Source organism: Ochotona curzoniae, unplaced genomic scaffold (assembly GCF_017591425.1).
Source record: "Ochotona curzoniae isolate NIBS_2020 unplaced genomic scaffold, NIBS_Ocur_1.0 contig_3520, whole genome shotgun sequence".
Lineage (NCBI taxonomy): Eukaryota > Metazoa > Chordata > Mammalia > Lagomorpha > Ochotonidae > Ochotona > Ochotona curzoniae.
The window spans coordinates 20834429-20851218 of record NW_024465894.1 but is presented as its reverse complement, the minus strand read 5'-3'; the positions used below and the strand labels follow the sequence as shown (position 1 = coordinate 20851218).

At 48.0% G+C, this 16790-nt stretch overlaps 1 protein-coding gene across 1 annotated transcript in view; it reads left to right on the top strand.

Annotated features, from left to right (window-relative positions):
* The window catches only part of SLC24A3 (solute carrier family 24 member 3), a 434660-nt gene extending 428771 nt beyond the window's left edge, over positions 1-5889 (top strand). Inside the window, exons 16-17 of the mRNA XM_040981791.1 lie at positions 1311-1376; positions 3936-5889. Coding sequence (XP_040837725.1) covers positions 1311-1376; positions 3936-4085 — 216 coding nt within the window. The 3' untranslated portion in view covers positions 4086-5889. The remainder of the gene's footprint in view (positions 1-1310; positions 1377-3935) is intronic.
* The last annotated feature ends 10901 nt before the right edge of the window (positions 5890-16790 follow it).

The window sequence follows — 16790 nt, the reverse complement described above, 5'->3', positions numbered from 1 at the left end:
TGGAGTTTCTGTCATTGTCTGTACACTCAAATAGGATAATAATGGACTGTGTCTGTTGTTGGAGGACTATACTGTTGTTATAGGGGAACAGTGGGGGGCGGGGAGGGTAGGAGATGGTGGAAGGGGAAATCCCTGAGCCTAAGGAACTGTATTGTAAAAAATTAAAATTAAAAAAAGACCAAGAGTGAATTCCTGTCATTTCTAGCAATATGGATGGGACTGGAGGGCATCATACCAAGTAAAGCAAGGCAGGCACGAGAGGACAACTACTGGATGTTCTCATTTGTAGAAGCTAAAAGTATTGATCTCCTAGAAGTAGAAGATGAAATTTAGGGCCTGATATGGTAGCCTAGTGGTTCAAGTCCTCGCCTTGCATGCGCTGGGATCCCATATGGGCACCAGTTCATGTCCCAGCTGCTCCACTTCTCGTCCAACTCCCTTCTTGTGATCTGGAAAAGCAGTCAAGGACTACCCAAAGCCTCAAGACCCTGTACCCGCATGAGAGACCCAGAAGAGACTTCTGGCTCCTAGCTTTGGATTGGCTCAGCTCTGCCCATTGTAGCTGCTTGGGGGATGAATCAATGGACAGATCTTCTTCTTTGTCTCTCCTCCTTTTTGTATATCTTAATTTCCAATAAAAATTAAATATTTAAAAATAATTTTGTGGGCCCAGCAGCATGGCCTAGCAGCTAAAGTCCTCACCTTTAGCCGGAAGCCCATATGGCCGCCTGTTCTAATCCCAGCAGCTCCACTTCCCATCCAGCTCCCTGCTTGTAGCCTGGGAAGGCAGTCAAAGACGGCCCAAAGCTTTGGGGCCATGCACCTGTGTGGGAAATCTGGAGGAAGTTCCTGGCTCCTGGCTCCAGATCAGCACAGCACCGGCCATTGAGGTCACTTGGAGAGTGATTCATTGGACAGAAGATCTTCCTCTCTGTCCATCTGACTTTGTAATAAAAATAAATAAATCTTTAAATAAAAATAATTTTGCACTGTATCCCACAGACATATATACACATGTGCCAATTCAAAAAACTTAAAAGCAGTGTGCAGCATATTGGCCGTAGGACAGTCCAGCTGGGCAGTCCTGTTGAAGCGAGGTTTGGAAGTGGCCTGAGAGTGGGCAGGACGAGAGTGCAGCCTGGGTTGCTAGGAAAGCACAGGACCGGAAGCAGCAGGGAGTGGCTGCCTGGGCCACCTTGCTTTTCCATCATGGAGCAGAGGTCTGGAATGTGCACTACCCAGTTGCATGAGCACCTTGCACTAAGCCACACCTGCTCCGAAGCCTCATTCTTTTTCATCCTTTCTTGCAGATTCGACTGAATAGCAGGGGGCTGATCTACTCCGTGGGCCTGCTCCTGGCCTCTGTCTTTGTCACGGTAGGTTTGCAGCTCTTACCCATTGCTGAGTTTCCCCATCTAGTTCCTTGGACAGCAGCTGGTGCTGGGAGACAGTCGTCCCCTCCTGGCGGGAGGTGATCGCCCTGGAGCCAGCCCTCCTTTCAGAAGTTGACTTCACACCTGAACTGTTTTATCAGGAACAAAGAAGAGCTTCTAACTGTTCTGCAAGATTAGTTATGGGGAGTAGATTTCAGTTCATCGGTTGCTAGAGGTTAGTCCATCTCCATAAATCCAGGGACTCAGCCAATACCCCAGAGGCTGTGAATACATTTCATTGACAGTGAACATCTATGCTGTGCTACTTTCTCGGTCCTGACACTTATTCATGTCATTTAATCTCCCCAACCAACAGATGTGTTTGGTGGCAACAAATTCATTTGAACGCATAGATGGACCCGCATGAAATCATCAGCATACCACACTGCTGTTGAATCATCACTTTCGTAGACTGGAACCTGACCCTGTTTTCCTTGTTGTTGCAGGAGACATTCGTTGAATTTCACCTGGTGTGTTGTTCATGATCAAGGGTATTCAGAAGGATAGACAGGAAGCAAGAGAGGTCATTTAGGATGGGAATAAGCTGTACAAATTTTACCGAAGCAAACACTGCCTCGTGCAGAAGTCTCTAGGATTCGTTCATTCGCGGTTTAGGTTTGGGGTAGTGATGCTTGCCACAGTGCGCTTGAAGCTTGGCATGCATTTTCCTCTTTGCAATGCCCCGTCCCCTGTGAGGTGGTCACACATTTCCAGCCCAGCATGTACAGCTGATGCCGAGAGAAGGAATGGACTCCAAAGGAATACACACCTAAGCTGATGGCCACCAGGGAACACTCCCAGCCGCTGTGATTCTACCCACACTGGGCCATCAGCCTAGGAGTAACAGGAGACCAGGCCAGCTGCTGGATGCATTGTCCACCTGCAGCTGCTGGTGACAAAGGGGACGATCTGGGGAAGGAAAGTGGTTTTGAGAATCTGAAGTTTGCATCGCCTATCCAAGTTCCGAGACTTCCAAGGGAACCATGAAAGCGTTGTAAACATGAATCTGGGTTCAGGCCGAGAGGTCAAGCTGCCAGAATGTAGGTAGCTACTTTTTGGAAAGATGTATTTATTTTTATTTGAAGGGCAGAGTTAGAGAGAAGACAAGACAGAAATCTTGGATGCACTGGTTCACTTCCCAAATGGTCACAATGGCCTGAGCTGGACCACTTTCTGAAGCCAGGATGGGTACAGAGGCCCAAACACTTGGCCCACCCTCCACTGTTCTCCCAGGAGCATTGGTAGGGACCTGGATTGGAAGTAGAGCAACCAGGACTTGAATTGGCACCTTTATAGGATGCCAGCACCACAGGTGGAAAGCTTAACCTACTACACCAAGATGCCAACCCCCCAGGTAGTTATTTAAAGCTCTGAATTGGATGATGTCACCAACAGAGTGTGGACAGGGAAACAAAAAGTTCAACACCTGAGTCTTGGTGTACTCCAGCGCTTAGAGGTGAGAGAGGGAAGGATAAAGTTTCTGAAGATACAGAGACACAGCGGGAAAGTATGGCAGCCTGGAGGAAGCCACAGTCGTGTCCAGGGAGACGAGTTCTGACTGTTGGTTATCAGTACCAGAAATGCAGTCATGGAGCTCTTAACCATGGTGCTTTGATTGTGAATGATGCCAGAAGCCTAAATGGAATGAACTAACAGATGATAGATAATTGATGAGAGATTGGAGACTGCTAGTTACAGCTTTCAAGTTCTTTGACTATCAAGGGCTAAAAGAAATGGAAATCCAGAAAAACATTGTTTTCCTCCTTTTTTTTTTCAAGATAGGAAAGATAAGAGCATTCCTACATGCCAGTGGAGTGACCCAAGGTTAGGGTGATGGGGTGTATGAGACTTGGGAACTTGCTCACACTTGGACTTGGCCGTGGGTAGTGGGACTTGCACAGTAAGAAAGAAGCTGGGCGTAGGGAGCAGTGGGGGCTGTGTGAAATGGGAACGAGTTCCGTGCAGAAGGATGCAGCAGCTTGAAGAGCAAAGTGAGTTGTGCTGTGCCCGTGGAGATATAACCAGGCTCACATGGCTAGCTGCTAACAGGCTGGACAGAAGGCAGCCATCAGAGACTGTGAGACTCTGCACTGTGAGATTGTGTACTGTTTTTAGGGAGAGAAAAGCAACTTGGTTTGGAAGCAGCAGGGCAGGGCAAGGGGGACCACCCCATCATTCCCAGGCAGAGTCTCAGGAAGAAAGTAGAAAGATTTTTGGATGAATGGCAGGGGATGACACCTTCAGGTGAGAGCCAGGGTCCATTAGGGCCTCCGTGGAGAGGACCCCACCCAGGAGAAACCACCATAGCATGGGTGCTGTCCACATGGGGGTTGGACCCCAGACTTTCCTCTGGTCTTCATTCCCATGGTGCTGCCTCTCATAAGACCACCTGTACCTGCTCAGTGCCCACCAGGATCAGCTCTTCGCCTGGGCCACCCCAAGGCCCCGTAGCCACTGCAACCCCCCTCCCAGTACCCACTGAGGCCTTCTCTGTGTTTGCAGGTGTTTGGCGTCCACCTGAACAAGTGGCAGCTGGACAAGAAGCTGGGCTGCGGGTGCCTGTTCCTGTATGGTGTGTTCCTGTGCTTCTCCATTATGACGGAGTTCAACGTGTTCACCTTTGTGAACTTGCCCATGTGTGGCGACCACTGACTGCCAGGCCTCCCACACCAGGCTGTTCCTTCTTTTCTGTGCAATACGAGACCCAGCCACATCCCAAGTCACGTAGGCCCCCCCTCTCCGCAGGGCCGTGGCGTCTGTCTCCCGAGCTGTCCGCAGGCAGCCTCCTCTCTCGTCCTGGTGGTCCAAGCTCTTTCTGCCCTCCCTGCCACCACCACCTCGGGAAGGCAGCTCCCCCAGTCTTCTTAGGTCCTACCTACCTCCCCCCATCAACCCCTCTTCTCCGTGTGAAGACGCTCAGTCCCCACGTGAATTTTTAAGCTCCGTTTCTGAACCGTGACTGAGATTCTAGGAAAAACAAAACAAAACAAAACAGAACTGGCTGCTAACTGGCCCAAGCCAGGCACAACTTCTTAACAGTCTCTCCTCCTTTTCTTAAGTTATTTGCCAGATGATGAACCTAATTTATGTGGGGAGACTATTGAAGCAATAGAGCTGGAGTGTTAGGATTATATTTTAGGCTGATTACTTGGTGACTGGGTGTTGGGGTTGTGTCACTAGGGGAGAACGCTCCCCTCTTCCTTTCCCTGGGCTTGGGATTATCAGTGCCCTGAGGGGGCACCACCATCCCTGGTGGGAGTGCTTAGTGGGAGAGGCACAGAATGAGGCCACAGGGAAGGAATGCATTGACTGTTGCTGCCCACTGACGGACACCGGGCTGGAGCCTTGGGAAGTGGCAGGGGTGGGGGAGGGGGGAGAACGGCACATTGCCGAGAGAGGGATGGAGGAAGATGGTGCCCCTCTCTCCTTGTCCATCTCCCCATCTCTTTCTTACTAGGTTCTCTCGAGTTTCTCTAAGCAATAGTTCTAGCCTGCCTGAAGCCTGTGACAAGTTTCAGGCTGTCCCTGCGCAAGGTGCCAGGCAGTCAATGACAGAAGCTTTCCCAATGCGTATGTGTCCCCGAGGTGTGCTCTTGTTGCTTGGTATGTGGGAGGGCCGGGGGACCACGGGCAGTGGCCTCCCCTGCCTTTCACACAGGAGGTCCAGACACTGGTTTCTTGGAAAATGGAGAGAAGCGCATTTTTGCACAGATGTTGTCAACAAGTCCCAATCTGCCACTTGATATCGAGTACACTGGACCCTGACGACTGGCTCTTGGGCAAACGTCCTTCCTCATGGAGGAGGGGGCCATAGGGGGACACTGCTGCCACTCTGGCCTCACTGCACCCTCCCCTCCTGGAGACACGGCCTCTGGGAAGGAGAGAACAGAGAACTGACACCTTTGGAACCACAGAATGTGTTCAACGCAGACTCGCTCAAGGCCATAAGTTATTGTGAGCGGTTTTGTTGTTTTTTTTTTCTTTTCCTTTTTACCAACCACTGTTCGACGGCCCTGCTAGATTTTGTATGATGCCGATTTATGATGCAGATGGTCAGTTCCACCACGTTGAGATACACCCATGCTTGTTACACCTATATTTATTGAGAACTGTGGACTCTTGCCCCATGCAGCCCCTCGTAGTTACGTTCAGCACTGATGGCTTATCATTCATTCGGTATGGTTCCCCCTGACCCCGTCCCTTGTACACATTCCGGTATGAATTGTAAAAAAATAACCTGCTACACATGGGTTGGGTGTTTCTGTCTCGGGTACAAACCAAGGCCAGCATTAGCCAAGGCAGGGGGCACCTGCCCGGCCAAGGGAATGAGAGAGAAGTCACCAGTTTGGGCTCTCAGAGCTAAGACACACTTATTGATTCTGTTGCACATTTTGCACTGGTTTATGGCGATTGTTTTCTCGGACAGATAGTGTAAAATAAACTTCTCTGTTCCGTACCCCTTCCCTGAGCAGAGAACATTACTTCTCCTCCTGAAAACATTGCCCAGTATACATTGAGGCAAACACAAAGAAGACCAAATGATGGTGGCCACCTGTGGCCAGATGTTTGGACTTGTATGCTCTGGCAAGGGACGCAGCTGGTCTCTGGCTGGCAGGTGGCAAGGATGAGTGGCCAATCATGGGTCCCTTGAGATCTTGAAGGACCTTGAACCTGTCTTTGTCAAGTTGTCACAGGTCTTCCTGTTTGCTCAATTTGTAGAAATGTTGTAGCTCTTTTGGATGCCAACTCTTTTGTTCCATTGAGTTGTTCCTTGTCTCCTGGTCATGAAGAATGAACCATGTGAACAGAGGAAGATGAGCAGAAAGGTAAGATTATTCAGTGATAGACAAAGGAAAAGTTCACAGCAGTCCCGAGGGACAGAGCTGGTACCTACAGGGGTTTGAAATGCTTTTTTTCTTTTTTTTTTTTTAATGAGGGAATGTTCCCTGATTGATTGAGAGAGATGAAATTACGGCATTGGAAACCAACTTGTTTGTCTTGGTTCCTGGCAGAGAGAAAGAGATGCAACTCTTTGTTGTAAGGGGTTGGGAGAGATGTAAGGGGTTGGGAAGGCGCTGTTGGCTTGTTGGTTTGGCTGAAAGCTCAGTCACCCAGCACAGCATTCAGTGCTCCTGGTCCCTGTCTACCCATGTCATAAAGTCCTAGAGCACTGAACGCAGGCAGGTTCTCGCCCCCTGTGATGTTTGGGAAGTTTAGGTGTGAAGGACAGAGATTTGGAAGCACAGATAAGACACTGGCGCAGCCACACAGCAAGCACGGGCAGCCTAGGTCCCCTCCCAAGAGCAAAGTACACCGTTCAGGGCAGGTGGGAGAGGAGGGAGAGTTCTAGTTTTGCTCCAGAGCCCCCTTGGTGGGAGTTCAAATTGGTGAGTAAGGGACAGCAAGTCCTTCTTAGAGAAACTCTGCCAGAAGTTTTGGGTGGAAAGAGGATGCTGCCAGATGGCCTCCAGCTGGGTGTCCTGGGTTGAAAGCTCTGGACCTGAGTGGAGGGCTGCTGCCCTTCCTGGGCTGTTCTTGGACCTCTCTTCATGCCATGGCCCTGTCATTATGCACTTTGCAAGGTTGTATCCAGTTGTCTACTGCCTTGGTTTAGCAGTTAGGGCTTTCTGTCCTACCCTGGCTGCTGTCTGTGCAAGCAGGTAGGCTGGCTTTGAGTTCATAGCTTTCCGCACTGGCATTTTTTTTAAAGATTTATTTTTATTGCAAAAGCCGACATACAGAGAGGATGAGAGACAGAGAGGAAGATCTTTTGTCCGATGAATCACTGCCCAAGTGATGGCAACAGCCAGAGCTGAACCAATCCGAAGCCAGGAGCCAGGAACTTCCTCCAGGTCTCCCATGCGGGTGCAGGGTCCCAAGTCTTTGGGCTGTCCTCAACTGCTTTCCCAGGCCACAGGCAGGGAGCTGGATGGGAAGTGGGGCTGCTGGGATTAGAACCGGCGCCCAATGGGATCCCAGTGCATTCAAGGCAAGGACTTTAGGCCAGTGTGCCAGGCCCTCTGCACTGGCATTTTTAAGCTGGTAAATCAAGCAGTTTAATCAAGTTCAACAAACAGGTTCAGTGAATTTTTTTAAAAACTTTTTAAAAAATGTTCCTTTTTCTTGCTGTCTTTCCAAGACCCTACCTGTCTCCTGCCTCACTAGATATAAAATGAATAAGCAAGTCAGATTTCCACCTGAAATTCAGCATGGCACCTTGACCATAGGTCTCCACAAGGTTTGTGGAAGAAATGCTACGTAGGCATAGGATACATAGATATCAAAAAAATTTTTTGCACCCCAAAAGCCTTTTTAATTCCATTTTGTGAATTTTTTTTAAAGCCGCCTCATGTGTGACTCAAAAGAAAAACAGTCACCAATCCAGAGCACTGACCATTGACATATATATTTCTGGGGTGATAAGCAGTAGAATCTTAGCTTTGTTTTGTACATTTATGTCTTAGATGGTTTTAACCACCCTAGGCATTTCATAAGCATACCCCAGGCTTGGGTAGGGTATTTACTTGATAAGAATTACTGCTATAAAACATTGCTTTTATATTCAATATTCTAAAATATGTGTATTATATTGCATCTATGCATGTATGTATCCATACATATATATGCATATGTATTTGGAAGGCAGGGTTACAAAAAGATAGAAGACAGATTTTCTGTTCACTGTTTCACTCCCCAAATGTGAAAAAAAAATAACGTGAACGGTCACTATGGCCAGGGCTGGGCCAGGATAAAGCCAGGAACCCAGAGCTTCATCCAGGTCTCCCACATGGGAGCAGGGGCCTGAGCACTTGGGCTGGACAGCACATCAGTGCGGAGTCAGGTCAGAAGTGGAGCAGCAGGGACTCAAACTGCTGCTCATGTGCAGGGCTGCATCTCAGGTGGTAACACAACCCACTGTGCCACAGCACGAGCCCAAGATGATTCTTAGCTTTAGCCGTAAGCAAAGACATTTGATCAAATGCTTGATTTTTAAAAACATACATTTTGGGGGCCATCTTCAGAAACTGCAGTTCCACACTGAATGTCTCACAGTGAAAATTCTGGCATGGGATAATGTTGGAGTTTCTGCACATGGGCACCGCCTGCCCCTTGGGAGCTGGGAAGGTTGCCCTTCAGAGAGAGGTCACAGCACGTTTCTATTGGGCTCACAGCCTTGCACAGTCCTTGGTTGGCAATGTGCTTTTTATATGAACCAGCTGTCTGGTGATGCAAGCTTGACGATGCCATGCTTACTGCTTCCCCTGGGTTTGCGATGGATTTCAGGAAAGAAACTCAGTGTCCCAAACTGGACAGTGTCGCCAGAGAAGCGTTATGGTGTTTCCTGAGTAGGCTGGTGTCCATGAACTCGGCCATCTTGGGTCCACAGCAGCCTGCTGCCAGCCATGACAGAGGGAAATCTTGCACTACAGCTTTCTCGCTCCCTCCCTGACTTGGCCCCACCAGGCGGGGTCCGGAGGCTCTGCTCTTAAGCTAGCCAGGGCTGGCCAGGGGGTCATGGCCAGCATGTAAGTCCTGGAGTGGCCTCAGATGCACTGGCAAGTGACCACAAGGGGGCATTCCAGACATGCTTAAGAGAAAACCCCACCCCTTTCCCAAGGAGCACGCCTTATCCTTTTTGGGGAGGTGTCCTTTTATGGGTAAGAAATAATATGATAAAATACAGTCTTCAGCTGTCATACATAAAAATGGGAAAATCATTCAATTTAAAACAAATGCAATCAAACATAACCTTAGAACATCACGTGTTATTCATGAAGATGTTAGAATCGCTAGGGAAAATTACATTTCTGAAATGTAAAATTAAAAGGTTTTTGCCCCAAAACTTACTCCTTTTCACCTTATGAAAACAAGATAATGATCGCACTCTGAGAATAACACAAGGATAATAAGCCAACTATTCGGTGTCACTTCCGCCAACTATTTTGAAACAGTTGGCATGTTTCCATTTGGCTCTTGTGCCATTTTACACCGATGCATGAATCTTATTCATCTAATCATTTCTGCAACGGTGGATCAACACACGCTCTGTGTGTCAGATACCAGTCCTCGGACATTTTTCCAGATATCCAACTGTGTCATTATCATGCACCTGCAGGAATAGTGTGGCTTCAGCAGATTTTTGTCCATAAATAACAAACTATGTGACCATTACATCATTATGTTGAGAAGTAACCACTACTGAAATGTAAAAACAGGAGTGAAGCCCTGGGCAGGGGGAGACAAGCAAAGCACAGGAGGTGAGCCAGGCCACGCTGTGACCAGAATAGAGTTTGCATGATTTTGGTTTCAGAACACATGGAAGAGACTGCTGCTTTGACATGGTGGGTAGCAAGTCTCATATGGGCACAGTTCGAATCCCCACTGCTCCACTTCCAGCTCCCTGCTTATAGCATAGGGAAACAGCAGGGGATCGCCGAAGTCATTGGGCCCCTGCATCCACATGGGAGACCCAGAAGAAGCTCCTGGCTCCTGGCTTCAGATTGGCTCAGCTCCAGCTGTTGTGGCTACTTGGGGAATGAACCAGCAGATGGAAGATAGTTCTCCCTATTTCTCTCTTCTCTCTACTCTCTGTTTGTCTTTCAAGTAAGTAAAACAACTTTTTTGAAAAAGGACCCGCCACAATGGCCTAGCAGCTGAAGTCCTTGCCTTGAACACGCTGGGACCCCATGTGGGAGCCAGTTCTAGTCCCAGCTGCTCCACTTCCCATCCAACTCCTTGCTTGTGGCCTAGGAAAGCAGTCAAGGACGGCCCAAAGCCTTGGGACCTTGCATCCATGTGGGAGACCTGGAGAAAGCTCCTGGCTCCTGGTGTCGGATCGGCACAGCACCAGCCGTTGTGGTCGCTTGGGGAGTGAATCATCGGACAGAAGATCTTCCTCTCTGTCTCTCATCCTCTCTGTATATTGGACTTTGCCATAAAAATAAATAAATCTTAAAAAAAAAAAAAGGCAAATAACTTAGTTGAAAAAGAACACAGGGAAGAATCATGAAATCCCACCCAAAGTGTCTTGAGTGGTTATGGCCCCCGGGGAGTTTGTGTCTTTTTTTTTTTTTTTGGAGTTTATATCTTTAATAAAGTACACATGGTGATTCCTGTAACTTAAGAAATTGTTACCTAACTCCAGCAAACATTTTTTACTGAGGTATAGAGCTTTCAAACATGGCATTCATCATTAATACTCATTCAGTTTTTTAGTCTTTATTTTCTCAGCTAGTAGGAGGGACGGAAAGATTTAAGCTTGCAAATAGGGCATAAATACCATTGAAGGAATTTTCTACTTGGATCAGTTTACACACACACACCCATTTCCTTACATACCCTTCAACAGCTCCTGCTTATCAAGGGCTGACCATACTGATGTCTCAGCCTCTGGTTTATTGCGACAGCCCTGGGAGAATGTACTCAATCTCTTTGTTGTCACTGCTCTTCATTAAACTTGTCTGCATGTTTTCTTGTGCAAGGACAAGCCGGTCTGTGCTGGCAAGCCGACCAGGCACACCAAGCTGCCAGCCTAGGGAAGCTAGGGTCTCAGATGGTTCTTTGAGCCTTGCTAATGGCACATGGCAGCAAGGGCTGCCCAAGGTTCAAGTCCTTGAGTTTCTTCAAAAAGAAATCCGGGAGCACATGGAGAATAATGTGCAAGCTTCCACTGAGAAAGAAAAGAGGCCTGCATAGGCAGAGTGGCCCCGACCTGAGTCTACAGTTGTCAATGTTGTTTAAAATAGGGGAGGTACAACCCAATAAGAGGGAAGGATATTCCAGTGAGGGGGCAGGATATTCCAGTGAGGGGGAGTGAAATCTACTGGTATTCTGGGTGGTAGGTGGAGATCACAAACTCTAGCTATCACTCCTTTTGTGTGTGTGTGTGTGTTTGTTTTTAATATTTATTTATGTTTACTGGGCATGGCATGGTTGCCTAGTGGCTAAAGTCCTCGCTTTACATGTACCACAATTGCATGTGGGTTCCAGTTCATATCCCAGCTGCTCCACTTCCCATCCAGCTGCCTGCTTGCGGCCTGGGAAAGCAGTAGAGAACAGATCAAGGTCTTGGGACCCTGCACCACGAGGGAGACCTAGAGGAGGCTCCTGACTTTAGATTTTTTTTTTTTTTTTTTTTTTGGAAAGTAAAATTCACAGAGAGGAGATACAAAGAAAAGAATCTCCATCGGCTGGTTCACTCCCCAAGTGGCCACAATTGCCAGAACTGAGCCAATCCACAGCCAGGAGCTTCTTCCTGGTCTCCTACATGGGTGTAGAGTCCCAAGGCTTTGGGCCATCCTCTGCTGCTTTTCCAGGCCACAAGCAGAGAGCTGGACGAGAACTGGAGCCTTTGGGACACGAATTGGCACCCATATGGGATCCCTGTGGGTGCGAGGTGAGGATTTAGCCACTGAGCCATCTTGTAGGGTCCTTGTGCTGTTTTTAGGCTAATGTTTTGATAGGTTACTGACAGGTGTATCATTAACATTTTAATCATTACAATGAGTGTTTAATGGGCTGCAGGTGAATCTACGTCAGCTCTGACACCCTAGACTGGTATGAGCTGGCTCCAGACGGCTTTGTTTATCTTTAGACCAAAGGAAACCAAATCCAAATTCCAGGGGATCTTGAGAACACAGGATTGATCTCCAGGGCAGCCGACTCCACTATTTCATCTGCTTTCCTGTGTCAAAGAGACTCAGAGATAGAGGACTAGAGGGTCCTCCAGAGACCACCACAGGGTCAGCTGCTGAGAAGCTCACTTTAAAACCTCCTTCTGGATTCTGAAGAAGGCCTGTTAAAATGCACAGCTGGGTAAACAATTTGCCGCTGGTGGTCAGCTTAACTTCCAACCCGCCCTCTCTGGAGCTTAGGGGATAATGTGAAGTTCCCACCTGTAACCCTGCCTTGATCTTTCTCCCAGAAGCCGTGGTTAACTGATGAGCAGGGCTAGAGTTGGGGAAGTGGAACTTGCTTTTTTCTTCCGGGTCCTGGCCTTCTGCCTAGTGAGGCATTCTAACTATAGGCCTCTGGACAGTGTGGAGTGATGCAGCTTATTGAAGAGGCAAGAAAGTGAGCACAGGTGGGGAATGAGCCAGGAAGAGGAACCCGTGGGGGAGGGGAAGAGAGTTAGCACCTCCTGCAGAGTGAAGGGGGCTTATTTGTTGTTGTCAACCCCTTCTCTGAGGTTGGAAGGGGCATGGCTATTCATTCACTTACTCGAGTTGAGAGTTACACAGAGAGAGAAAGCAAGATAGAATAAGAGATCTTGCATCCATTGGTTCACTCCCCAAATGGCCACAACGGCCAGCTCTGAGCCAATCCAGAGCCAGTAGCCAGGAGCTTCTTCCTGGTCTTTCCCACATGCAGAGTCCCAGAACCTTGGGCCGTCCTCTGCTGCTTTCCCAGGCCACAAACAGGGCAAGAAGTGGAGCAGCTGGGACTGGAACCAGTGCCTATATGGATGCCAGTACCACAAGCAAATTAGCTCTCACTATGCCATGACATTAGCCCCGAGCAGATGGGATTAAACACAGTGCAGCTGGGATTGATCTGCAAATTGCAATTCCACGGTCCTAATCTAGCTACTTAATACCCTCTATCACTGTCACCTGGGGCTTCCAGAGGATTTTTTTTTTTTTTTTTGCATTTGTATGCCTGGACCCCAATGAAAATCAAACATCCATTTCACAATGTGGCCTAGAGCTACAAGTGGCCAATGCCCACAAAAGTGGGCAGGACGAGCGTGGAGACCACATCACATCCTAGATCTTCTGCAGTGTGGAGCACTCTGCCCTTGACCGAGGTAAGGAAGCTGCTGGCCTGACACAGAAGGAGCTCCTGAGATCAGTGGTTCTCAGCGCATGGACACTGGACAGCAATAGCAGCAACAGTGTCACCTGGAACTTGACAGAAATGCAGACTCCCAGCCCTGTATCCCAGCCTTTCATTGTAGGCAAAGTGTGAAGGCTCCTGGAGGAGACGTGCTGCTGGCAGCTGTCCCCTCTGCACTGCCTTGTTCCAGGAGGGCATGATGCATGGTGACCTCATTCCCTGCCTGTGCTGCACATAGATTTGAAGTGGGCACATGTGTGTTTATCTTTGCTCTGACTTCTTCATGCCAGCACAGCAGTGTTCAGAGCAGAGGCGTAGATACAGTGCACAGCAAACAGTACAAGCAGTGGCTGAGTGAAGAGCAGTGAATATACATTCACATGTGACTGTGGACACCCCTCTCCCAAGAGTCAAGTCCTGACCCCCTGGTCTTTTTAACTTTCATACCCAAAGTCAGCAAGTAATGGTTACCAGGGAGGTCTACAGCTTATCTTATAAACACACAGATTTGCAGCTCCCAGAGGCTCACAGCTCGTCTCCAGCCTTATCTTAGGCAGAGGGATTTAGAAGGCAACTTCAGGAGGCACATAACTTTACAACCACTGATACATCAATTGCAGACAGCTGAAGGAGCCCTCCGCTAGTTTATGGCCATGCAGCTGAGTCTTGAGTGAGCAGCAAGTAGGAGTGGAACTCCCTAAGCACCGGCCGTCCTAGGTGAGACGCAAGTGTCTAGGTTTCAGGGTTTCGTGCGTGGCCTGAAGATCCTCCTGTCTTGAGGGGGTCAGAAACTTGCCCATAAGGAGAGAGAAGGGAAGGAAGTCTCACAGTACCTCCCCCCCCCCCCAGGGCATTTGACTTACAAGCAGCCATCACAGCATCTCCTTCCTGGTCCCAGATGAGACACAGCAACCTTGCAGGAAAGTGGACTTTACTGGATTGACAGGTAAGATGGGGGTGGAGTCACAATGCCAGTACAGAAATTGGGGTTTGTGGAAACATCTTCCAGCTTGAATGATTCCTTCCTGATGCCTTTCCTCTTTCTCCAGTGTCTGAGTTAGACTCACATAGGATAGACCATCAGCTAGCCTGCTTGCATTGGAAATTCCTGAGTTGTGCTGCTAAGGCAGGCCAGTCCCGTTTCCACCGTAACGTGGGAGCAGATTCCAGGTTATTCTGTCTCAAGTTTCGGGAGAATCAGCCTTACTTTCTGTGGGAGAGATATGTCCTTTGAGACCCACAGAAGAAAATAACAGTCTTAACCAAGAAAAGCCAATGCATCTAGCAAAAGGGGACAGAAAATGGAGTCAAGGAGGGGAGGGTTTCTGTAGCCATGATTTTTATTCTACCAAAGTGTGGAGACAGGGTCCCAGGGGTTGGGATGGGGGCATTTCAGCTGTCAATTCTGAAGTGGTAAGGGTGACCCAACTGGAGAGTGATGAGGCTTAAAGCCAGAAGCAAACTCAGGCAGGACATGGGAGAGCAGACTGGACAGTCCCACAGGGGCCCCAGAGGCTGGGCTGTGTCCTCGTGCTGGGGAGAAGCCAGGGTTATCAGCAGGTTCACTGTGTGAGCGGGAGCCACAGGGCGTCCTCCTGCAGCTTCTGAAGTGAACTGAATTACACCCTGTGCATGCCAAGCTCTGAATCCATAGCCCAGACAATCTTTTGAGTTTTCCTTCCAGTTGAACTCTCCTAAAGACCTGCTATTACTCTCGCTCCACCCCCAGCCCCTCCTCTCCTCTTTCTTCACATCAGTCCAAATCCAGAACACAACTGGGAATGGGCTTAAGGGCTGGGCCGGCATTGCAGAGTTGGGTTTGCACAGAGCACAAGATGAAAACAAATGCGGTTGCTGGTTCTGGTACTCTGTTTTACTCTATCCACACATGAAGCAAAGCAGTGAGGGGTTCAGACCTGGAGCCCTCTGCTGAGGATCTTTGTTTTTCTATAAACAGCCCTTGATCTATCCACTGACAAAACAAGGAGACATAAAAGTTCCAAAAGTACATGTAAGTACAGTATCCAAAAGTTTTCCCAAAATGACTCACATAAAGAGAGTAAATGTAGGCTTAAGATTTACTCATTCCTTAGTGACCATAAGAGGAAACAGTGGGTCCCAAAGCATTTTGAGTTTCTCGGGATTCATAGGTTAAAATGCAGACGTTTGGATAGGAGACTGACTCATGAGTTCAAAGTGCAAGCAAACTCCTGGTAGACAGGGATCTTTCTGTCCTGACGGAAATCACGTACCCCTCCTGGACAAGACCCACAGGTAACTTGCTGAAGTATCTAAACAGGTGCACACCCCTGCACCTCTAGTTCATGCAGGAGTCCCTGGATGGGTCTGTTGAGTGACATCCCAGATGACATGGAGAGAGCAAGCCGCCCTTGGCCCTTACCCCATCCCTCTCTCGACCTTCTTTCCAAGTTTTGCATAATTAGGTGAAACTCTTGTTGGTTTCCTTTGAAAGGATTGTTTATAACTGCATATTTATGAGTGCCTGGGCTCAGAAGGCTTGAAATAGATCAGGATAAAGAAGGGACGTCTCTGGACACAGTGAAAACCTCATTGCTTTCATTTTCAGTTAAACGAATGTTTTTAAATCATGCTATATTGTTAGTATCTGTTTGAGGTTTTATAATGGAAGGGAGGAAAGAAAGAAGGTAGATAGATGAAGGTCGAGTTTATTCTTTATTATTTTTTCCTTATTGAGATTTTAAAATTACAGTTATTTTATTTGAAAAAGGGATAGAAATCTCCCATAGCTGGTTCACTCTCCAGATGGCCTACGATGACTGGAGTTGGGCCAGCCTGAAGCCAAAAAGTGGGGACTCAGTCCAGATCTCATAACTGCTTGACAGGGACATGGGTACCCAAGCCATCCCCTGCTGCTTCTCAGGGGATTTGTCATCAGGAAGATGAGGGAGGCAGGGCTGGGAGCCAGGACGCGAACCCGGGCACTTTGAGAGTTTGCAGGTAACTGAGGTGACTCAGTCACAGGCAGCAGGTGGTCCTGCCCTTAGGAAGATTTTATAAAGAGCAGGGAGAGAGAAACTTACATTATCTTTTTGAAAGTGTAACTGATTTTTTTCATATTTATGATTTCTCAGTATTGATTTTGTTGTTATGGGTGACTGCTTGCTTTATTGCTATTTTTTTTTCCCTCTTATAAGTACTAGGTAGAAATTTAAAAAGACAACAGCATTCCCAATTTTTAACTATTTAAGTATTTGTACACCAGTCTTTCTACATTTGAAAAAGTTGGAGCTAACAGTCAGCCTAAGAAACCATCCTAACATTATGGCTCAAAGAATAATGAGATTTGTCATGTGTTGCTATTCCAATTATCTGTTAATTTGCCACATGACTTATAAGGTTCAAATCCCATCTCCCAAAACTTGTGAATCTGATTGCATTTAGAAATTGGGACTTTGTAAATATGTCCTGTTATGATAAAGTCATCTGGGACTCAGGGGCCCCCAAGCCCATGATTGATCTCCTCCTAAAAGGAGTAGACAT